Source organism: Planococcus citri, chromosome 5 (genome assembly GCF_950023065.1).
Source record: "Planococcus citri chromosome 5, ihPlaCitr1.1, whole genome shotgun sequence".
Taxonomy (NCBI): Eukaryota; Metazoa; Arthropoda; class Insecta; order Hemiptera; family Pseudococcidae; genus Planococcus; species Planococcus citri.
The window spans coordinates 2,113,117-2,139,036 of record NC_088681.1 but is presented as its reverse complement, the minus strand read 5'-3'; the positions used below and the strand labels follow the sequence as shown (position 1 = coordinate 2,139,036).

The window sequence follows — 25,920 nt, the reverse complement described above, 5'->3', positions numbered from 1 at the left end:
GGTTGGTACTTAGACTCAGAAAATTTATGCTTGCGTTTTTGTTTTTTTTTTTTTTGGGTGTTTATAATTACAAGATTATTACACCCGTAAGGGGGGGGGGGTAGATTTGGTTTGTGAGGTTGATGTTTTTTATTAGGGAGATGAATTTTTGTATTTCTGAGGGTTCGTCAGGGATAGTAGGTGGGTTTTCTTTTATCTGTAGTGTAAGTCTGTTTTGTTTTAGTTGGGGACAGTTGAAAAGTATGTGTTGGATGGATGTGGGTTCGTTTCTGGAAAATTGGCATGAGGGTTTTGGTTCTTTTTGGTATAGGTGGTTATGAGTAATTTTTGTGTGGCCTATTCTTAGTCTGGTAATCGTTTGATTCGTATATTCAATCTTCAATGTTGAATTTCATTTGATGTTTGAGTTGGTTGATAAATGAGAATAAATATTAGCTAGAATTTTTTTCATTCAATAAAGTAGTAAGTACTCGGTCATTAAATTTGATATTATTTTCTGATATAACTTTTCTACGTAAGTTGCAGATATGTATCGGTAATTTATTTCATCATCCATGTTTTTTCATCGAAATTTCATCTGCGATTTAAATTTATAGATAGATATGATATTTATATGAAGATTATGAATCTCTGGCTAGTCTTTCAGACAAGTGATTAGTTACTTATACGTGCAGTCGCCGTTTTATACGTTTGCGTATTCAAACTTATTCGCGTTAATTTATTGTAAGCATGACCAAGATGTAAGTACCTACATATAAGATCTACCTACGTTCACATAGAAATTAAAACAAATTCGCGATGGTTAAACAGCAATAGAGCAAATTTTAGAGAAAAATTCTGAGCTTGCCCTTGCCAGAAATAAATTATGATATGAAAAGAGATCAATTTCCCACAAATTAAAGGATTTTTGAAGGTTTTGAAAAGTATGCTGGGATTCTTCAAGGATTTTGTAATTTTTTGGGATTTTTCTTCATTTTTAGGGATAAAATGCTTGGAAATTATTGCAATTTTTTCGCAAATAACATGAAAATTTGGAAATAATAATGGTAAAATTGATAATTTATCGAATTCAGCACCTATTTTATGGTTGCATTACTGCCTTTTACCCACTTTTACCGAGTGTGATTAATGAAATCATGAAATAAAACCGTGAAAAATTTGCATTTTCATCCAAAATTCTTTAACAGGAGTTTTAGAGTTGATTGTTGAAATAAATGAGTGCCATGATTATTGTTTACATGTGCTTACTATGTCTTATTATCCGGCGAGCATATGCACGCATTTCTTTATAAATCATAAGGATGATCAAATGTGCGATATTCTCCGAATAGTTTTAAAGCTATCCTTTTTTGTTTTATTATATTTAGCTTGGCAGGCAGTATTCCACCATGCAATACACTTCTTTTTAGGTTTTTTCTTGAGGTTAAACTTGTAGGGATTTGATTTTTTTAAAATAACTTATGGGAGTGGTACATATAGCAGTAGGTATACCTAGCCTAAAACATCGAAGTTGGGACAGATCAACAAGCGACGTTGGTTTTTAAACTTAGCTTTCCGAAAAACATAGCTAATGATATGTTACACGATATTTTTAATTTTTCTGAGTTCTGTTACCTACCTATCTTCAAATGCTTAAAAAAAAAAATCAATGGAAAGGGAGGCCCATTAGCAAGAAACCAGATTTGCAAAACATGACAATTTTTCATTGTCTTTTAGTTTTCCACATTTACCGGACGAACCGTACGTCCTAGTGAAAATCTGATGACAGCTAGTGATCTGATAGAAAATTTAATTCTCTACAATTTCGATGATAGGTAAGAAATTTTCGTAGGACGCTTTGTTTCGAAGCTGGATAGCTTTGAATTTGGAGTAAAGCGTCCTACAAACGTTTTGAGATAAAGAAATTGTAGAAAATTAAACTCTCTTTCAGATCACTGTCATCAGATATTCACTAGGACGTACGGTTCGTCCGGTAACTGCGGAAAACTAAAAGACAAAAATTTTTTTTTCAAATATTCAACAATTTTGGAGAACGGTACCTTGCTAATGGGCCACCCTACTCTTTATTTAGAATTATCAAAGACAATTTTTCATCCAGACAGATTACACAAAAAAAATCGAAATTTTTCGCAGAAGGATGTAGGTAGCTAACATTTTAATTTTTAATTGTGACAAAATTTTATTGAATTTTTAATCGATTTCTATCGCTAACAATAATTAACTTTCCACAAGAAGATATACTCTTGGCATTGTAATTTTGAAAAAATTTATCTATTTATTTTTTCATCAAATGAGGAAACTCTTCTCATGTCATACCTAACAACCTTACAAATAATAAGTAGGTAGGTAGAGGTACCTATTAGGTATACAACTTCATACATTCTTGTTTTTCAATTTTTATATCAAGTTGAAACACTGCCACACTTTTTCTGAAAATGTTGACGACAAACTCATAATTAAAATTTAATAGAGCAAAAAAACGTTGAACAAAAAATTATAGTTTATTAATTGAATTTTTTAGAAATTCAATAAATCAACTAATTTTTTTAACGTTTCGTACATTTTCTTCTCTTAAAGTCTATAATTTCTTTACGCTGGACAACGCTTGTCTGCATACAGTCAGTAATGAAAATATTCGTACACCCAAGTTTGATCGTGGTTTTTGCGATTTTCTCCTTGAAAACTGCTTCAAAAAATTACGTAGAATAGGAAAGTGGCCTGTGGTCACGAATCATTTATATATTAGGTATGTGGAAGAAAATAATTTCATCGTTGAAATCAATGATGTTACAATTTTGAAAAAAATGTCAAAAACATCGTTGCTTTAGCAACCTTAGAGCGTGTATTTTTCCCATAAGGATTCGTGTCATTTTTTACAATTAATTTTTTCACGTTTGGAGTACACTTTTAACTGAGCAAAAGGGACACGTCGAGAGTAAATCGAACGCAGAATACGATTCAGTAATTTTCCAAAGTCCAGCATCCACGTCGCGTTTGGACCGAGATGTGTATGTACCTATGGGGTCAAAAATGGAAACATAAATATGCGCCATATGAGTTTCAGAACGAGGAATCATGTATATTTTAATGAATGCCATTACAGCCGCCCCAATGTATAGATATGTACTTATTAAAATCATACTTAGAAGTAAGGTCAATCCGGGTGATTAGAAATACTTTCAAAAATATGCATAATTATAACCTAATCAAACATTATTATTTTTTTTAACCAAAAAACATATCACACGAATCAAAATTAACTAAAATCCTTCTTTCGGCCATTACTCATTAAACTAAACTTTGAAAATTTTGTCATATTACCACCAAAATAAAAACAGCTGAGATGTTGAGGAATACTTGTTGCGCGCATCCCATTACCATTTCGGGTACAGATACTAGGTAAAAGCAGCAACGCGATTGGTTCGCACTAAAGAACCTATCAACAAATGTAAACAATTTCTCTGGGATTTTTTTCATATCACATTTTCAGTTTCAACAGTTATCACCGGTAAATAAAAACACCTCGACAGAAGCAATTTTGCGATCGAATAGTGTTGTCGAAGCTAGATTTGATGTTTTTTTCTTTGTCGTAAAAGTTTAATAAAACAAAAGAGTACCATCGTAATAAAGCGCATAAAAGGTATGAACAACCCTCAATCTCCATTAATACCCCAAAATACATATTAAATAAAGATTCTCTCCCCGCATATATGATAAAATTAGATACTCTAGAGTATACCAATTTTATAATTGATGCCATTTTTTGTTTTATACACAGATCTTGTTATTCCTCCTTCTTCATTATGGAGCAGGATAGATGTGAATATTGCAACGAACCAGTAATCCCATTAAATGAAGAAAACGCTACGTATATGGTAAAATGCCAGCACCTATACCATCAACGCTGCTTGGCAGCAATGATGCGAGATCAACCAGAAAGAAATAGTAGAAATCAAGTCATTATGCCATGCATAAACCCTCATTGTAGCCAACGACTGTCAATGAGCGATGTAGCAATTATCCAGCAACCAGTTGGAAACAATCTGCCCAACCTTCAGGGTAATGACCATGAATTAAATCATAGAGATGACCAAATAGCATTGTTTGCACATCGTATGGCGCTAATGAAGATGGAAAACCGCGAGATCAAGGCCCGGTATAACTTGGCAATCCAACGACAGCATATTTCCACTGAATTATGTACGGAGAGGAATCCAGCAACTCTATATAAACCCCAATCAAATATAACTGATGATTTTGTGCCGGTCAACGCTAACCGATATCCAGCCCCGAAATTTCCCAGTTATTTTCCAGTCCAAATCCATTCCACTTTTCATATCGAACATACATCGGATGGACGCCCTCTCTTTGTACATTCCACCAGATTCCAGCCACAACCAATTATTACTGAAATAGATAATCGTGCCAGGACAATATCTTACCGACGATACACGACGAACATCCCCAATATCGATCTGAGGGATAAACTGACAAATAATCATTTCAGCTCTATGGCTACGAACAACATTAACGGAAATGCTCGAACCCGACCTACGAATCATCGCTCCAGTTCTACGAATGTGAACAGTTATTATTGTTACAATACGCGAAACGCCTTACAAACACCCAAGGAACCCCGCTTTCCAATGAAAGGACCGTCACCAAAACCAAAAACAGAAATTGACCCAAAAACTGGAATGCCGAAGCAGGTTAAAGGTACCAGTGCAGACAAAGGGGACTACCACCAAAGATATTGGAAACGATGGCACACGCACTCGTCAGAAATACAGCCATTTTACCCGCTAAATTCTTACCCAAAATACTTCACGGCTGCTGGCTACGCGCACGGACCAAATATTTTTCGAAGCGTTTATTTTACTTTTAACATCTTGATGATCGGGGACGGGCATATGCAGGCTATTGCCAACATACTTGAACAAAGACGGCCATTCGCCGGAATTCTCGATACAGACATGTACCGCAGGGACCTGTTGTTGGCGAACATTACTGAATATCTTGGCTCATGGGAAGTATTACCAGCTCGAATCATGATTGCCATCGGTCACGCCGATATTCTCCGACGAACAGCTGAAGATGAAATCAAAGAAACTTTACGAATGCTCGGAATAATCCTCAACAATGCCAACGTTCGCGAAGCTTACCTCGTCCCCCTTATCCCTCACTCCTCTTTCGATTCTCAAATTTTTGATCGCTTCAGTCTGGCTCTAGAGCACCACTGGGTCGAGAATTTTGATGGTGTAACGATAAAAATCGATGGAATGTTCGCCGACCTTCACTCAAGACCTGCACATTTCGATGAATTCGGACCATATTATGATGATGCGGATTACCTGCCCATTATTGCAGCGCTGAAAGAAAGGTTCATTCCTGAATTAAAAAAGAAAGTAAAAGATCCGACGCCGATTGAAGGAATTGAACAAGAAGATACGATGCAATCGATAGTCAACCAATTTCAAAACTCCCAATCTCAACCATCATCGTCAAGAAATACCGAAGAAAATACCGATCAACCGAGTTCTATGTCAGCGATCAATCCTTCGCCTGAAACCACAAACGCATCAACTCCTTCCACCCTGTATTGTATCGAACAACAGAGTTCTACATCTACGGTTAATTCTGCTGCTTCTTCTTCTATGATCATTTCTATGGTCCCTCCACCAGTTGAAAACATGGAGACAAATGAAAATGTTGAAATTACCATGACAGAGTCACTGAATGGAAAAGAGATACTTAGCTCTATGGCCACACCGATAAAGATCAGACGAAGAAATGCTGCAATAATATCGATTAAAAAAGCCCACACGCAGCTCACGAACAAAAAACTCACTGATAAAAGAAAACTTGAACAAGAGCAGGTAGAAACAAAAATTGCAAAATTAACGGCCGTAACTCGTTTGCGCACAGATGGGTTAAAGTGACCGCAGCAGGTAGAGGTGGTTTGCGCACAGGGTAGCTGTAGTGACCACAACTCGTTTGCGCACATGTATGCAATTGTACATAGTTCGTAGCTTTTTAGATTCATCGAATGAATCACTACAAGTGCTTTGTGCCATCAGTACTTGGGAAAGACCTTGAACATTCGTACTTTCTGCGCTGATTTCAAAAAAGCTGCTCATAATGCTGTCAAGTCGTTGTTTCCGGAGTGTAAAATAAGAGTTTGTAAGTTCCATTTAGGCTAATCCTGGTTCAGGCACATTCAAAAAACCATATATTGCTGCAGGAGTACCAAAGCAAAGAATCAGAGGTTGGAAAATAGTTGAAAATTTTTTGTTGATATTTGGGCAACAGAACCAGACTTGTCTCCTCAAACAACAAATGTGGTTGAAAGTTTTCACTCCCATTTCAACGGTCAATTCTACCACCCACATCCAAATATTTATGCAGTTTCTGACGTCATACTGCAAGTACAGCAAGAGACTGATCTGAAAATTAATTCCATTCGACAAGGTGCTTCTAATTATGTCAGGAAAGAAATGAAAGAGAAAGAAACATTTTTGAGGTCAACTTTGGAGCGGTACAAAAATAAAGAAATCACCATCAGCAAATATCTATCGATTTTAGGACAACGATGTCACCCTACTTCCGTTTGAATTTTAAATGAATCATATTATCTCCCTACTTACTACTTACTACTCACGCATATATTTTTAATCACGCCTGCCAATAAAGCAGGCAGTCCTAAGCCTATAAAAGTGAGAAGGAAAATATGTGCACAAATGAGTCGTATTGTCCCTATATGTCCCTAAGTTTCCTGTGCGCAAACGAGTTATGTTTTCCCCCATTTGTGCGCAAACCACTTGCAGCCAAATTAACAGTCACCTCTCCACCGCACGAAGCTGTAAATTCTCAAGTTGTACCACCGGAGAATTCGAACAACAACACAACAGCCGAAGAACCGATTAACCCTTTCCCATATTCAGAAAAAGTTCTGTTCATAAAATGTGAAAATCACAATGCAGAATTTTATAATGATACATTTTTCGATGAAACGGTAAAAGAAGAAGACGAAGAAGAGGACCGCTCTAATCAATTCTAGGCTAATACCGCAGTAGAATATTTCTCCAGCGAAGATGATTGCAACAACGAACAGTCAGGAGACAATAATATTATTTATAAATAAAAAGTATTCAACCCTCTTTTCTTTAACCTGTGGTATTATTTTGATATTTTTCTATCGCTCATTTCCTTTTTTAGCTCTTCATTCTCTCTTTTGTTTTCGAGTAAAAGACCTATTATATTTTGCTACTAACTAAGTTATTTCTTTTGAAACACCAATTTTTATTTTTATTTTTTGTTGTCATACTCATGTTCTCTTTTGTTAACGACGACAATTTGTGAATTATGTAGGGTATGTATTATTAATATTAATGTAATTTATTTATTTATTGGCAAAATATTGATTGTCCTTTTGAATATCAAGGTGTGTAATTTAGAAATATCAGCTAAGTTATTAATTTCGAATGACTACGTTAAATTTGTACTTGTTTTTTGACAATAATTATACAATCGTTCTTGTTGCAAGGTAATCAAGACTTCTTATTTCAGAAATACGATGTAGCCAAACGACCATCATTGCAAATACAAAACGGTAATGGATTTAATCTCTAGAGACTAAAGCCAATCCTCGAGATACAAGTAACAAAGCGCACATATTTTACTCTTTAAACCTTCACATCTTCCTAACATTTACTGAAAACTAACCAATAGCAAATTATGAGACCCAAAATTTTGACCATTAAAAAATTACTTTGAATTTCATTCCAAAATTTTTTTTATTTAAAATCATTCTTATTCTGCTGTAAGAGAAGTTTTAAATTTTCTTTCCACCAAAATTCTTTCCTTTCTTTTGGACAACCAAAATTTTACTACCTAAAAATAAAAACTAATTAATACTTAAAAATATGAGAAAAACTTGCCTTATGTTTTCACTCCAATAGCTTTCACGACGCATACTTAAGAGTAAACCATGTGACCTAGTACCATGACCTCCACAGATAAGCTTTGCACTCCAGGATACGCTCTACGATGATTTCCATTTTCTCCAACATGAAAAATACGGATAAAAAACACCAGAATTAAAACACATGCGGATAATCAATATATTTTAATTATCTTTATAAAATATCTTCATTAACAATAATGTATAAGCTGCAAAAAATTACTCTATATAAAAGATGGTGTGTCAATTGTACCTTTTACGGATAAGCAACAGCTACAAATTAGCATTAGTTTTATTCAATTTTTTTCTTCTCTTTTTCAATTTTTTTTAAATTTTAATATTTTTCTGATAATCACTATTCTTCCTTATGCAATAGATCCAGACCTTCTTTTCCAACCCGCAAAAAGTATAATTTTCCACCATTGTACTTTAAATTTTTTCCCCTCTTGTCATATCGACTTCTTCATCACTTTCCTTACACAGTTAAAACCATTTTTTTTTAATTTTAATTTTTTTTTATTTTTATTACGAAATTTTTTTTTCTTGAAAGCTGCACTAAATTATTTATACCTACTAGTTATCATATTATTATTACTAATTTAGTCCTAATTACTTATTTATATATATTTTTTTTTGACTTACCTGTATACAATGATAAGGTCGCATAATGGTCCAGCTGTCTCTTAGATGGTGTCTTTCTCTACATTATCTTCGTCAAGCCTCAATCGAAAGCCACATTTTTACTGAAATCGAAATTCTTCTTTCTTTACTTCTATACAAAAAATCAAAAGCAGATTAGTATAGATCACGATAAACATAAATTTTGATGTAGTCTTAGAACCAAAAAGATAAGCTGAAATAGACAATGTCTTACCTTCGAATGATATCGTCGCGAATATGACCCAGATTTCTATCTTCTTTTTGGATTCTTCTTCTTTTCAAAAATTTCTGGAATTCTTTGAACTGCAATTTCTGAAGCACACATAAAAAAGACAAAAATTAATACAGTTGCAGGACACTTATTATAAAAATTATACTAAAAGTGAAATGCATAGACTAACTTCAAAAGATCCCGGATTTCTGGAAAAAGCTAAAAACCTGCAACAAAAAGAAAAATTATAACAAAAAATTTGTTACAAATTTCAAAAACAATCTACATATTAGTTTCATACATTCATAAGTACATACCTAGCACCTACCTGCTGTACTTTGTACTTGAAATAAGAGATACCGTGCTAAGTAGGTTTCTTCCTTGACTGACCCCATTTTTGAAATTTCAAAATGATAGTCAATCACTGTACTCTATCACACTTCATCATTTTTTTTTTTTTTCTAGTTAGAATTCTTCAACAAATCTTGAACTCTAAAACTTTGTATTTCCCACAAAAACACGATACCACACCACCTCATCTAGTCATTCTTGTGGACATGTTTAGGGTCACTGACCTTGCTAATGTATCTCCTGTATATTGACTGCTTGTTGGTGTGTCAAGTTTTCGAATTTGCTCACTGACATTCAGTTACTATCAGGGATGCAGGAATACAAGTGGTGACCCTTGTTTTCCACAATTCATGCCCCCACCCATCTTTCGACCCTTCCTGTCAACTCAAAATAGCCTGCAATCGCAGCAAGTAACAGGGGGCAGGGGTGAGCTATAGCCTCACTAGGATAAGGAGGGGAAGGGGGTGAGGCCTATCTCCCATCATTTTTATTTCCTCAATATTTTGCTAAATTAAGGTAACCCCACGGGGGGCATATGATATGGTGAGATATGGCCCAACTACATAAGTAGTTATTAAACAGATAACTAGTAAGTAGGCAATATATGAATACCTACTATACAGAAACGTTAGTGGTGGGAATGTGTTAACTTCTAGGGAACTATGTTTTATGAAGATGCGCCGAGCACAATGCATATATAATGCATCGTGATCAAGAGCCAAATTACTTAGCACAGGTATCTTAAGCTCTCTGGTGCTTCGTCACAATGTGTACTTTGTATTTATGAAACCCATTAGATGTGATAGGTTGATGAGGCGTCCCATAAGGGTGCCTCTCCCCTTTTTATCCCGATGTTGCCCACTACATATAGTGGTTAATTTGAAATTATTCTGCGTCAGAAATAAGTCAACTATTTCCTCGCGATATCATTGGGCATGGAGCCGATCTTCCCAGGCACCGGTCATGCTTCTCGTCTGAAAGGGTATTTTGTGTAATACATTTCTGCCAACGCTGACTATTATTGGGGACAGCCACTGAAAGAGGCAGAAAACATAGACAGTATGCGTACCTGATGAGTAAGTCATCAAACTTAATTATACAAGTTGCCCCTATTTGTGGATATTGAGAAGAAATCCCTTTCTCCACAAATAGGCAAAGTGTAGGGTATATTTATATTTATGTATTTATATGTCAACCCTATTTACTCCATTAGCGCGAGTCGCATAATATGGACCTGTGTCCACATTAACAATATGAAATAATTTAGGTTATTTTATATTCTTCTGGTCTGTTTTATAATAATAAATCATATTGGCACGTTGTATCGATTGGTGGACTTATTATTTGATATAGACTTATGTGCATATAGTTGATTGGCAATGATTTCTAAGCTCTCCGACACTCTCAAGTTAGCCAGGTATAGTGATAATGTTTACTACTTACGTAGTGATATTTAGTCTCCTCTCCAAAGCAATTATTATGATAATATTTCCATATCCAAATCATGCTAGAATTAACTATATCAAACTTTCATTTTAGACGTTTCAAAATGACAATTCGCGGGAGCTCTCACCCTCGCTTCGCTCGGGCAAATTGTTTCTTATTTTAAGGTACATAGATTTCACATACGAGGCCTCCAAAAATCCAAAAAATAATAAAAATTTTCATTACCTAGTCATTCATGAATGTTATGTTATATCAATTGAAGAGCTCTATAAATTTTTCTACAAGCAATTGTTCTATGTCCAAAGAAAGGAAAGATGCACCGACCTTTGGAAACGGAACAAATTTCAGCATCAAAAACTTTAAACGCATTTTTTGGGGGGAAAATGACTTACCCACTTTGGAATAGAGCTCTTCAATTGGTGAAATTGATATTTAGGTTTCCAGAAAATTACCTCTAATTTCGATTTTTCATGCCTAAAAATCTGGTTTTGCCCCCTCCTTGGGAAAACCCTGGCTACGCCACTGTTCATTCGGCATTTTTGTACCCAATATACCTACCCCTCCCCCCCCCCAGAAAAATTGGAGCGCGACGCCTCTGATTATTAAATTTTAAATGTACACGGAAACAAAATTATGAATAATTTTTACTATTTCACACAGTAACCAGATCCCATTCAAAAATATTGTGATTTTTACTATGAGATTAGTAAATTTTACTATGAGAGTAATAAATTTTACCTAATCTTTAGGGAAAATGTATTTTTTGGCTGAGTAAAAATCACCATCATTTTTGAATGGGATCCGGTCACTATACTGAAATAGTGATTTTTATTAAAAAAAATTTCCGTGTACTGAAATTTAATAAGATGGTGCGGATATTTGTTCATTGTGCTATTTTCCTGTTATTTCTTAGTAAGTTATATGTAGTAAAGATCTTTTCAAGTTGTAGTATGTGATATCATTATTTCGCGATAGGTTGAGGCAGTATGGTTTGGCTCATCAGTTCGTAGGTACATTTTACGATGCATAGATACATATTTATTCAGAAGCACTGGAGTTGTTGGATGGGACACCCTGGAGGGGATTTTCAAGGTATACGGTAGGTCATCTGAGTCCTCAAAGCGGGAAATTTTCGAGAAAAAAAATTGTGGTGTTTTCGCTCTAGTTTTTACTGAACCCGTTGGTATAGATGAGATTCTGCGTCGACAATGCTTATTTTTGGGTAACTTGAATGCGTATTTTGAATTTTCGTCTTCTGAAATATTTCCCTGAATTGTGCAGAAACATCGAAACGAAAGTTTGCATTTCTGACACTTGGGAAATATTTTTGAGCGCACCAATGTAAATTTTTTACCATCGTTGCCAATTTCAGAAAAACAAAATATGAAAAAAAATTCCAACTTTATTGCCGAATATTCTAGTTCATTAATAATTCGATTGAAAATGTTTTAAATCAATCGTGTGATATTTTGATTCCAGCTTTAAAGTTTTGTTAAGTATTTATTTTTTCTTTCATTTGATCTTTGAGTTGGTTCATAAATGAGAATAAATAGCTAGCATTTTTTTCATTCAATGAAGTACATAGTAGGTACTCAGTCATTAAATTTGATATTACTTTCTGATAACTTTTCTAATAAGTTGCAGAAGATATGTATGGGTGCCTAATTTATTTCATCGTCCATATTTTTTCATCAAATTTTTATCTGCGATTTAAATTTATAGATATGATATTGATATGAAAATTATGAATCTCTGACTAGTCCTTCGGACAACGATTGCTTATACGTGCAGTCACAGTCCTCTGTTTCCACATTCTAGCCTTATTCGCGTTAATTAATTGTAAGCATAAACAAGATGTAAGTATGTATGTACATGTACCTATAATATCTATCTACGTTCACATAGAAATTGAAACAAATTCGCGATGATGAAACAGCAATAGAGCAAATTTTAGAGAAAAATTCTGATCTTGTCCTTGCCGGAAAATTTGAAACAAAAAAATTGTTTGTAAAATTCTATACGTATATATGCATAAATATTTGCTATAGGTTAATTCTCCTACAATTCAAACATCTTCCAAAAATTTCTTGGACTTGTATAAAGGGTCATTCCATGTCAATTAGATCAAGAAGTGGTAGGGGGTTCGGCGAATTTTTTGAAATTTTTCCTGTGGAAAGACCTTCCGAAGGGATGACCAATGGCGCAAATCGCAGCTAGCCCTCTGGTCCATTTTTAAAGGCAGCCAGGGGGTGTCAAAGTTTTCAGTGATCCTAATATATCATCCAATTCTTTAGTGGATTACTCAATGACCGCGATACCTACCAAAATGAAACTTTTTCTCATAGTTACGGGTTTTGAAAGGCTTCTTGGTGATATCAAAAATCAGTGTTGCCACTTTTGTTGGTACAAAAAATTAGCTCAAAAAGTTTCTAAACGTAGTTTTCATTTCGTTCCGACTCTCAAAAATTCTGAAAAAAATATATTATGGACAACTTTTCATGCTGAACAACATAATATTAAATAATTGGGATGGTAATATGTTGCAAAGTCGATTAAAAAAATTGTAAGTTTGCGAAAAAATGCTACTTTTTGATTTAAAACTTGAAAAAAAGTTTTGATAGGTGAAGTTGACCCATTTGACGCCTATTTTTACGCATCTGTGGAAAAAGTTGAAAACCCCTTTCACTCGATGAAATAACTTCCTCACAAAAAAATCAAAATTCGAAAAAATTCAATTTTCAATTTCAATTATCAAAAAAAGTTTAAATTTATTCAGTTGTCTTATTTTGACCTCTTTCTGGCGTATTTCGTGAAAAAGTTGATAAAAATTACACTCACAACAAAAAAATGAAAATTTGTTCATTTTTTGAGTCTTTTCGAATTTGATTTTTTTGCGAGGAGTTCATTTTATCGAGTGAAAGGATTTTTTCAACTTTTTTAACAGATACGTAAAAATAGGAGTCAAATGGGTCCACTTCACCAATCAAAACTTTTTTTCATGTTTTAAATCAAAAAATCGCATTTTTTCGCAAAGTTTAAATTTTTTTAAAATCGACTTTGCAACTTGGTGCCATCTCAATTTTTTAATATGTTGCTTAGCATGAAAAGTTGTCCATAAAGCATTTTTTTCAGAATTTTTGAGAGTCGGAACGATATGAAAACTACGTTTCGAAACTTTTCGAACTAATTTTTTGTACGAAAAAAAGTGGCAACACTGATTTTCATGATATTACCAAAAAGCGTTTCAAAACCCCTAACTATGAGAAAAAGTTCCATTTTGGCAGGTATCGCGGTTATTTTGAGTAAGTAATCCACTGCTGAAATAGGATTACTGAAAACTTTGACACCCCCTGGCTGCCTTTAAAAATGGGCTAGAGGGCTGCGATTTGCGCCATTGGTCATCCCTTCGGAAGGTCTTTCCACAGGAAAAATTTCAAAAAAATCGCCGAACCCCCTACCACTTCTTGGCCCAATTGACGTGGAATGACCCAGAATCAAGAAGAAAAATATAAAATTACGAAGATTGATTTTTAAAATGGAAAAAGCAGCATTTTTCAGACAAACGTTTATGACTTTTTGACAACTTTTGCAAGAACTGTACTTTCGGACTATTTCGGTCAACAACAGGATTTTATCGACCATTTCAGCATAAAACAGAATTTTTTGGATAACTTGTCAAAAAAAAGGCCATTGCCTGCAACATTTTGTCAAAAAAGCAGAATCTGAAGACAATTTTGACAAAAATTAGGAGTTTAAAAAATGTTGGCTAAAAACAGAAGTTTTTTTTACAATAATTGATTTATTTTGGCAAAAGAAACAAATTTTTTTTGATAACCACAATAAAAATGAAAGCAAGAATTTTTGCCAATTTTGGCAACAGAATTTTTTGAACATTTTGGCAAAAAGAAGGAGTTTTTCTTGGCAATTTTTACAAAAGTTAGGCGTTTTTTATAATTTTGACAAAAAAGGAACTTCTTTGCAGTTTTGACATGAACGAGATTTTTTGACAATTTAGTAAAAAATAGAATTTTGCAGAAAATTCTGGCGAGAAACATAACAAGGACTTCTTTTTTTTTTTTTTTTTAATATTTACACAGCCACTGCCAGCATATGCGGCATCTATCTGTACATTGACATAGGTAAAAATCGTGGTGGTGAAGTATCAGTCGTCTGTTGGCCTCGCTTCAAATACTTACTATAAATATCGGATCGGCAGATCAGTTGGCCTGTATCTTTTGAGTCGTCTTATTTCTTATGATGTGTCCAACAATTTGATTGCCTGGGGTTGCAGTGTCTGGACAATCAGAGTTTGTGTTTAACTGCAAATCTTTGGATTGCTTCTTCTACTGTCTCTATATTGAGATCATGGTGAATGGACTCGTTTCTCTCAAAACGGTAGGCACAAACTATGTGATGGAGAATTAAATTCTGGCATCTTTGAATGATGTCAATGTTGGACTTGCTAGCACAGCCCCATACACCAATGCCATAAATCCAAATTGGTTGATTATGGCAAGATACACCATTCGCTTAGCTTTGATGCTCTGCTCAGACCGGGTCCCAATAACCAGTACAGACTGTGTATTTTCTCTTTGATTTACAGATTCTTCGAGTTAAGATGTTTACTCCAAGTGAGGCAAGAATCTAAGTGCATACCTAAGTATTTGGTCGATTCTGACCTTGAGCTTTCATAAGCGTGTTGTGAATTTTTTGCGCTTTTCGATGGCTGCTTGAACGTTTGCAGCTCCTGACAGAATATCGTCCACCCAGGTCATTTCCTTTATTGCTTCTTTTACCTCCGGTTCATTTTCGGGTACTTCTGTGTCAGCAACTTCGTTGACACAGGCAGTAGCATCGGCAGTGGCTGGCAGGGTCGCATGGATGAACTAACTCTTCCCTGAGAGACACAGAACTTCCTGTTTTTGATATATCAGGCAACCACATTAAAGTATACACCTCTGAGCACTTTACTCAGTTTGTACTTCAGGCCTTCATGTCAGACTTTATCAAAAGCCTAGGAAATGTCCAAGAATGTGCCAGTACTGCCAGTGCAGAATTTTTTTCCTCCTGTGCTCTACTGATTGTTAGAGTGATTCTGTGCAACTGATCAATTGTAGAGTGTTTGCACCTGAATCCATACTGGAAATTAGGAATGACTTTTTCAAACACTGGAACCAAACGCTTCAGGAGCAGTTTCTCAAACAGTTTAGAAGGAGTTGAGAGCAGTGAAATTGGCCTATAAGATCTGGAAATGTTGGATGGTTTGCCTGGCTTAAGGACCATGATGACTTTTGCTTTCTTCCAAGCATCTGGCACCACTCCCAGCTGAAGAATTGTGTTGAATAAGATTGTCAAGAGAGTTAGGCCCATCTTAGGCAACTCTTTCAGCATAGTGCCATTGATCTGGTCAATCCTCGGAGCTTTCCTTCTTTTAAGATTTACATTGATTTCATGAGCCACCTCAACTGGTTGGAAGAGTGGGGGAAGCGGCGCCACCATGGACTCCAAGGAGTATGCTGGAGGGGGGAGCATAAATCTAGCGAGGTTTGAATACACTTTCCAAGTGATCAGCAAATGTCTCGGCTCTCTCTAGTTTGGATCTATAGCCCAAGTTCCATTCTCCTTTCTAATTGGTGGGGTGATTACCAGAGGTCTTTTTATTTTCTTAGTGGCTTTCCATAGTGAATAATCAGAGTCACTGCCTGGTGACAAGCTTTGTAGATACAGCTTAAATGACTCGTCATCTTCATCCTTCAATGTTCTGGTCAGCTTTTTGCACAGGTAGTGCTTTCTGTCCCAAGCTTGTCTTGTGCTGTGCCACCTTCCCCCAGATTTTCTTTTTTCACTAATCAGTGATCTGACCTCTCCGGAATACTCCTTAATGACCACTGTAGGAGCAGGGAGAGGGGTGGCGATTTTGGCGGCCTTTTGCAAGGTCTCAGTGAATTGTGCCACAGCAGTATTCAATTCTGAAGGACTTTTTATGCTAATTCAAAGATTGACGACGTCATGTTCGTGTTCAGCGTCACCAAAAACATACTATTTCATGTGTCGCACAAACAAAACACTTTTTTAAATTTTTACCCCCTTTGAGGAGGTGCTGGGGGCCGTGGATGGGGCCCAATCAAAAATCTGACGTCATATTCGTGTTAAGCGCCGCCGAAAACATACAATTCGATATATCACATGCCCCAGATTTTCTTTTGAAAGTTTCGCCCAAAATTGGGGGTGGGGGTGCTCCCCCTCAGTCAAGAGTTCCATCTCAAAACCTAAATATTTCGAAAAAGTATCAAAATGTACATCTATGGAAATTTTTTCAATATTTTAAATGGTAGCTCCCACTTACAGCGCCATTTTGAAATTTCAAAATATGTACTTAAAAAGTTCAAAATTCAATGCCCTTTCGTACTGTGAAATCAGTTTTGATCAAAGTATAATAGTTTTGGAGGAATGCGCTGCTGAAGTTGAGTACCTCGAGACAATGTGAAAATAATGGAAGCCTCCCCCCCACCCACACCCTGAGGGGGAGTGGGACCAAACTGCTTACGGCTTTCTTACTTACTAGGTGGGTACATACTCGTATTGTAAAAAAAAATTGAGCGAAATCAAAAGACATGACTTTCAAAATCGTCTTTTTTTGGTTGAGTTGACATGGAATGACCCTATTCCAGTCACCACCAGCAATAAAGCAGACACCAAAGGTTCTCAGAAGCGCCATAAAATGCTTCTCATAAGTTGCAATACTAGGAGGGCAGTAGACTACTGAGAATGTCATTTTGCGAGGTAACAAAGACTTCTGAAGATAATTTTGGCAAAATCAGGCATTTTCAAAATGAATAATTCTAATATGTGTTGCTTCACAAGCTGCCGATCCAGTTTAATATTTAAATATGTCTACCTATGTCTGAACCAGAGGCGACGTTTCCGCCTGATCTGCACCTAGAAGGACCCTGAGCCTGGCAAGCTCGGTAAACTCCTCGTACCTCTTTTGAAGTTGGGCCTACCACAGTATCATTTATTTTTCTATGACAATCCTCTTTCTTTTATTTAACTAAGCAGTGCTTAAAACTGGTAACTTCGTATAAATTTCAACGAATTTTCTTTACAATTATCTTTTTATTGTTTTCTTTTTATAGATCATAATTTCTACGCGAGAATGATGGAAAATATTTGGATTAAATTCGTTCTCGTCGTTCAAGTGCTTGTGGGTCGTTCGGCATGCAATTCTGTCAATCCAAACCTGGGTTTACCACCAGTATATGTAGGACCGAATAGCAATGGCGAACCATCTAACGAATCATTATCGGAAGAAACAAAATCATCAAATACAGACTACGATATTGCCCGAGTTCTACATCCTAGACATTGGACCAGCATTCACACGCAAACAAGTAATTTACTTATAAAGAGGAATGCCGAATATTTTGAAGAACTGATTACAAATAACGTTATCGTGGACAAGAGTTTATTAATAAAGCATATATTTGAGGATTCAGAATCGGATCATTTGTTAATTACTGGACCACGAAAATGGGGAAAATCCACTAATTTGAAAATGATTCATACGTTCGCCGAAAAACTCGACAAAAATGGAGAAGTTATGGTACCTGAAAACACTCTAGCGTACAATTACTTCAAAAAAGGTAAATGCCTGGAAAGACATTATTATTATGGACAAGACGTGAATATGATGATTGACATGACAGAACCACCTCTTATATCTGAATATCAAACCGTTCTCAAGTACCATTTATTGAAATATTCCGTAATTCATTTAGATTTCACGATGGATATACCATTCACATTTCAGGAGTTTCTTAAACTTTTTCGAGGAAACATCATCACCACTTTTAAAGAGAAACAATATTTACGTGAAAAATTGCGTGACATTAATACCGAAGAAACCGCTGAAATGTTGACAAAATTTAATCGCATTGTAGATACATTTCAGCATGCTCCCGATAACCAACTTTTGATCGAAAGCGTGGAATTACTCTGCACATGTATTCGTACCTGTTACCCAGAATTACCCATACTTATTTTGGTAGATGAATACGATATTATTTTCAACGAAATCTTCTTTTCCGGTGATGTTGATCATAACGACCCCGAAGTGAAACTGATGATTAAATTTTTCAAAGACTTCACGAGCAATTCATTTCGGAGCTACGAAAATTCCGCATACCAGTATTCCAAAGTTATATTAACGGGAATTTGCAAACTGATTAACGCGGATTTATTCGCAAGTTTGAGTAATTTTGAAGAGTGGAGTATGTTTGAAGAACCTAATATTTATCCTTTTTACGGATTTACAGCTAATGAAGTCGATATCTTACTCGATAAGAGAGGAAGGTTAGCGGACAAAGAAAGAGTGCATGCTTTATATGCCGGATACCGTCCTATCACACACCCAGATCGTCCATCATTTAATCCAATTTCGATGATTTGTTACTTGAATGCGAAAGAATTGGGAACATATTGGATCAAAACAGGGGCCAAACTCAGTGCCGAGTTACCAAAATTGTTCAAAAGTTTTCAAATAAGACTCGCCTTCCAGCCGTTTTTAACAGACGTCAAGATTCTTCGCGTTTCCAAAAAAGCAATTAGCCCTTCGTTAGACGAATTAAAAGAAATATCTGATTTAAGACGCGCAGATAAAATAATAAAACCACTCTCTGATTCAACAATTGAATGGGCCATCGGCGTATTACTTTCTATCGGATATCTCAGCCTCAGTGAACGTCAGCCCACATATCAAAAATCTTTCCAAAATGATGGAGAGGGTGCCCATTATCGTGAGTACATCTATGTCACAATCCCGGATCGAGAGATTGGGGAGGATTTCGTTGACGAACTCCATAAGTACTGTTACCATTTACAAAATCGCTATTCGTCTCCATTCGACAACGCGACGGTCGCATTTCGAGATTATTTTTATTCCGACAATGATTATTATCAATTTCTTCAACTCAAAACATCTCTGAAACAATTGTTTAGCACAGAAGGATTGTACGAAAATGTGGTAAATGATTTCAAGCAGTTGTTTGACCAAAAAAATGGAATACCCGAAGAGCAAGTAGACCTAGGGTTTTCATCGAATAACGAGGCTGCCACACATTATATAATCTTCGAAACATTATTGAACTGGAGACGAGAGAATCCAGCCATAAGCCTAGGGACCGAATGTTCATTCGATTATACATCTCCTGTAATTCGAACCAATAAATATCGAATTGATACGATTATATGGCATCGCGACACAGTTCTGATTATAGAAACGAAAGAGGATAAAACGGAAACCCTCGATGACATTTTAAGTCGAGCTCGTAATTATCTGCTCCTATTCGCCGAGCGAAAATTCGAAGTTTATAAACTCATTGGTATGGACGTGCTCGATAATGGAGATGGCGGCGTCCCTATCATAAAGCTGAAACAAGAAATTTTGGGCCAAAAAAATGTACAGGCATTTTACAACGAATTCAAAGAAATGGAGGAAGCGGCGATAAAACTAAACGCGCAAGATAACAACATAACCGACGAAAAAGAAATTAAGACGGCTTGGAGACAGCTTGAGGCGAGAAAAGCGAAACAACTCATTGAAAAAGTTAGAAATAAGGTACACTTACCTGCATTTTATAGTTTAAATTGAATATAGGCTTAATTCAATACTTATTGCAGGTATATATCGCACCTCGGGAGTAATAAGGTTACATCTCAAAAAAAATTGATTTTGACGTTTTTGCATTAAATTACACTTTGAGTTGGGTAGGTACATTATCTAGAACTTGTAAAAAACGCAAATGGCCTAACTCAAAATCCCAACAACATTGCAAGTTGTTTGGAGTTATAAGGGTACATCTCAAAAAACGCCACCTTTTTTGAGCACATTTTGTACATACAAAGTGTTAACAACCAGATTTGATTGTTTTGAATGTTTGTCAGTTAGAAATTGTCACAAGGAGTGCATTTTTTATTGGTTTGCACCAAATGGAAAAAATTTTTAAATTGATCACTTTTCAGAAAAATGAATTTGCACATAATTATGTATAATGAAATTTTAGTTTTTTGAGAAAAACTCAAAAACTAACAAGGGAACCTCTTGAGGTGTCCGCCTCCGATTTACACGGAACCGTGATTTTTGGAAAGAGCATGTTCTAAAACCCCCAAATCCAAGTTTTCAGCTACCCAAGTTCATTTTACGATTTTTGGCGAATTTTTGAAAATCCAAAATTAACTATTTTGGTGATTTATGCTTTTTTTTAAAAAAAGTACGTACTTGATCAGTAAAAATGTTCAAAATAAGTCCTAAAACTGATATTAACCCCCAAAATTTCGCCATTTCCAGCCATTCTGGAGCCCCCAGCGTGATTTTTCAATTTCTCCAGAATTTTCAATTTGGTCCAGAAGGCGTGAACATGAAGTTGGGCAGCTAAAAATCGAGTTGTGTGTTATACTCGACCTGCTTAACGAATTTATCCACATTTGAGCCGATTCTGGAGCGGACATCCCAAGAGTGGTTTTTTGACCAGCTTCTTTTCAAAACAAAAATATTCAAAAACCAAAAATTTCCCGTTTGCGAGAAAATTTTCGAAATTTGCGCAAATCGCTGTATTTTGTCATGAACTAACCCCACGAGGGTGAATTTCGCCATTCCCAGCCATTCTGGAGGCTCCAGCGCGATTTTTCAATTTCTCCAGAATCCTAAATTTGCTCCGGAAGGCGTGTATTTCAAGTTGGGCAGCTAAAAATCGAGTTGTGTGTTATGCTCGAACTGTTTAACGAATTTATTCACATTTGAGCCGATTCTGGAGGGGACGCGACGCCTCAAGAGTGGGTTTTGACCAGCTTTTTTCATAATAAAAATATCCAAAAATTAAAGGGAGGCCCAAGAAAGGCTGGAAATGGCGAAATTCGCTCTCGTGTGGTTAATTAATGACAAAATACAGCAATTCACGCAAATTTCAAAAATTTTCTCACAAACGAGAAATTTTTGATTTTTGGAAATTTTTATTTTGAAAAAAAGCTGGTCAAAAAAACCACTCTTGAGGTGTCCGTTCCAGAATTGGCTCAAATGTAGATAAACTTGATAAACAGATCGAATATAACACACAACTCGATTTTTAGCTACCCAACTTCATATTCACGCCATCTGGAGCAAATTGAAGATTCTGGAGAAATTGAAAAATCGCGCTGGAGCCTCCAGAATCGCTGGAAATGGCGAGATTCGCCCTCGTGAGGTTAGTTCATGACAAAATACTGCGATCTGCGCAAATTTCAAAAATTTTCTCGCAAACGGGAAATTTTTGATTTTTGAATAGTATTTTCATTTTGAAAAAAAGCTGGTCAAAAAACCACTCTTGAGATGTCCGCTCCAGAATTAGCTCAAATGTGGATAAACTTGGTAAACAGATCGAATATAACACACAACTCGATTTTTAGCTGCCCAACTTCATATTCACGCCTACTGGAGCAAATTGAAAATTCTGGAGAAATTTAAAAATCGCACTGCATGGAGGCTCCAGAATGGCTGGAAATGGCGAAATTTGGATTGGGGGGGGGGGTTAATATCAGTTTTAGGACTTATTTTGAACATTTTTACTGATCAAGTACTTGCTTTTTTAAAAAAGCATAAATCATCAAAATAGTCTATTATTTGGATTTTCAAAAATTCTCCAAAAATCGAAAAATGAACTTGGGCAGCTGAAAATTTGGATTTTGGGGTTTTAGAACATGATCTTTCCAAAAATTGCGGTCCCGTTCAAATCGGAGGCAGACACCTCACCTCAAGAGGTTCCCTTGTAAGCACTCTAGAAAAAAACTAACGACATTATGTCGATTGGAAATTTAATTCTCTACAACTTTACTATCATGAATTTTTTTCGGACGCTTCCTTTCGCCTCCACATCAACTTTAATGAAAGGTTATAACTCAAAATGTTTTCCAAACATTGAAATATTTCCTCTTTAAGATTTTATTTTTCAAAGTGTTCTTATGCGAAACGAAGGTAAGATACCAGATCTTTAAAATGAGGTGCTATTCATTCCTCACAATTAATTATAAGTTTGATAAAAATAAAGAATCAAGTTTTTAAAAAAAAGAAAATCACTCTCCTGTAAAATTTCACTTTTTTGAGATGTAACCTTATCACTCCCGATGTGCGATGTCTAGTCGAGGGCCCGCATAAGGATCAATTGCACTCTTCTACCGATCCTCCGGGAGAAATTTTTTCTTAAAGGAGGAGTCCTAAGGAACATTTCTAGCCCTTGTCCTGAAAAAAACACGTCCCTACTTACAAAATGGTGGCCATTTTGATTGACAGGTCAGCCGAAATCACAGGATTTTGCGTTCTAACGTAGAACGTGCACGAAATTTTTTAACCCTTAGAAAGGTAGATCGAAAGAGCAGGCAAAAATTCATTATCTGTCAGAATTTAAAGCGTCAAAGTGCCTTTTTAGATTTTTGGCGAATTTTTGAAAATCAAATTTAGCCCAAAAATGAGGGAAAAATCAAAATCTTACCAAATTGACCTAGAATGTTAAAAATTAGAATATACCCTATTTTCTACCTGCCGAATCGATTGGAAACGGTTGCAGACCATTTAGAGTAGTTCTGGAGCCTCCAGCAGATTTTTGAAACTTGAAATTCCCACAAAATTCCATCAAATGGAGTTGGAAAGACGAAATTCGTTCTGCAAACTAGTTTCAATACGCTACGAAGTCGACTGTAGGTGAATTTCAAGTCGTTTCGGAGCCTCCAGCGACTTCGTTTTCAAAATTGAACATAGAAAATACAGAGTGTTCGGATTAGGATTATACGTATAAATCATAATGGAACCTGACTGTACAGCTTTTTATCATAAATTCGAACAATAAAGCATGTATTAATAATTTGCAGATGCCCAAGTCCGATCTGTTGGTACCACCAAATTTTGAAAATGAACTTCTTCCTAATTTACGTAAGTTTATACTTAAGTAAATCATAACTCAAAAGCAAAGCGAATATTAACTTCTAATTACATTTATTTTACCAAATTGCTTATTTTTTAGGCTGTGATCCAATGACATGGTCAATCGAAAACGTCGATTCATTTTTTGCCTTCTGTAAACAGCAGTTCAAACTAACATCAGTCAAGAAATTCCCCTGCAGCGGTAAGTAAATTGTAGATTAGTTGATGACGAAGGTGACACCATTGTATTTTTCCAAGTGTAAAATGCGAAATGTCCGCAGAAAGTCGCTTTATTCCATAATTTTGTTACTCCTTTTGGAAGAGAGTTTATTATTTACATACTATTTCTGTCAATGAATGTGTAGGTAGTGATAAAATATTCTTATTAGGGATGCATTTCAATTTTGTTGACGATTGTGAGGCTAAATTCTGCAGTTAGACATATCTTCAAAAATTACTTTCTCAAAAGTATAAATGAATACTGTTGTACTTTTTTGATGTGTGTACTTGGATAATATATATTTATTATTCTAAAATACAAAAGGTCGATTATTTAGAATTTTTTTAGAATTCTATCTCATGTACGCGAAAAGTATATTTATTCAAATTATATACGTTTTCAAATCCCTGATTTCATCATCATATAGGTAGGTACATGTCAATTGCCAATCACCCTTTGATTATAAAAAACTAAAAAAGATTAATTTGCCAAGTTGATTAGAACTTCAGTTATTCCCACTTGAAGTTTTCAACAACCAACATTCTCTTAAAATTTTCAATTACTTACCTAAGTTACCTATCTATCCTCTCGCTAGCAAAATCGCAAAAAATTTTAATTTACATCATTCGTCATCGTTTAATGCGATCTACTCATATACGTACGAGTAATATACTGAATTGTAAAAAAAAAAAATCAGGGACCTGACGTTCAGATTTTTGAACTTACCTACCATATCGACTCTGAATGTTTATGGTTTTTCATTTTTAGGAGAAATGCTAGTTGCACAGGACCAGAAACTATTTGAAACAATGTGCCAGGAAGGTGGTGGTCTTCATGTATTTAATGCATTACAATACATCTTGAAAAAGTACTCGACTGATTAAACACAAGATAAGTAAGTGCTGAACTGCATAATATGTATAGATTAGGTACTTACCTAAGTAGGTATTGACTTATTTGCCGAGTAATTATTGGAGTTCACTACTCGGCGAATATAATATGTACTTACATTTTCAAGTTAGGTAACTTTAGGAATTTAATGAAAAATGCAAAATATCTGTTGAAAATGGTAAAAATAGCTATCTGAAGATTTCTTTATCATGTCTTGTCAATACTGTCTACAATTTGTTAAACTTGAGAGATTGTTGCCAAATATAAATTAATTTGTTCCTCGTTGATTTGCGCAGGTCATTGCTGTCTGCAGCTGTTACTCACGAGCCAACAAAACGCTCACCATAGGAAAACCAAATCCGTTTATCCTCAAATTTTTATTGCAAACTCTGGACAAGCTTGAAAATTACGCAAATATTATCGAATGGAGACACGATTCGGGAAAACATAGCTTTAAAATCAAAAGCACACTGATGAATTCAGTAAAAGTTGGACTAGAAAATCATAAGTTCAAAAAGTGATGACGAAAACATTAAAGATAAACTTGAAAAGTTTTCCTCAGTTGGTCCGTACCATACATTTGCAACCTAGTAGAGAAAAAAATATCGGGTACTCCCAATAGTTACCTATTTACTTTGAAGTGCTCCTTATTGATATTTGATAGTATATTTTTTTAGGCTTGGGGTTCAGGTTCTTATTTATCAGATTGGGGTTCTAGGTTTCAGACTTGGGCTCAGGTTTGGGCTCGGTTCAGACCACCAGCCCTAAAAAAAATTTTCAAATCGAAGTTCTTCCTCTCTATGAAAAAATAGGTAAATCCCCTTCAAGTTGAAACTGACCTAATCCAATAATAACCATGTATCTGAAAGAAGGGGATGTCAAGGGGGTCCTCAAAGTAGGGTCCCTTCAGAAAAAAAAGGGTGATTTTTTTACCATTGACACTTCCATAATCAGATACTGGAATTAGCGCACTCGCGCAGTGCATGCTTATAAGGTGCAATTTCAGTTTCTTCCTGAGATCTCATGCTTAATTTTTCAACAGTCTAACAAAATGTCGGAAAGTCATCGAACTTTTGCAACGCATCGATTTCCAATTCAATTAGTTTTATTTTTGTTTTTTTTTTTAAATTAATTTTTAGTAAAGTCTTTTTCATTTTGAGAATTTGAAAAAATACGTAGGTATCTACTTTTTTATTTCTTAAAATAAATAAAATTGATTCCAGCTTTAACATTTT

At 35.4% G+C, this 25,920-nt stretch overlaps 1 protein-coding gene across 2 annotated transcripts; it reads left to right on the top strand.

Moving 5' to 3' along the window:
- Positions 1 to 632: 632 nt before the first annotated feature.
- LOC135849527 (uncharacterized) lies at positions 633 to 25,908 on the top strand. Of its 2 annotated transcripts, none has more exons than XM_065370018.1 (6): positions 633 to 740; positions 17,765 to 20,244; positions 23,523 to 23,583; positions 23,675 to 23,776; positions 24,563 to 24,689; positions 24,982 to 25,908. In XM_065370018.1, the coding sequence occupies exons 2-5, from the start codon at positions 17,785 to 17,787 to the stop codon at positions 24,676 to 24,678; spliced, it is 2,739 nt and encodes a 912-aa protein (XP_065226090.1). In that variant the 5' UTR covers positions 633 to 740; positions 17,765 to 17,784; the 3' UTR covers positions 24,679 to 24,689; positions 24,982 to 25,908. The 2 variants fall into 2 exon arrangements, with proteins under 2 accessions (XP_065226090.1, XP_065226089.1); XM_065370017.1 differs by lacking the exon at positions 633 to 740 and adding an exon at positions 12,265 to 12,484.
- The last annotated feature ends 12 nt before the right edge of the window (positions 25,909 to 25,920 follow it).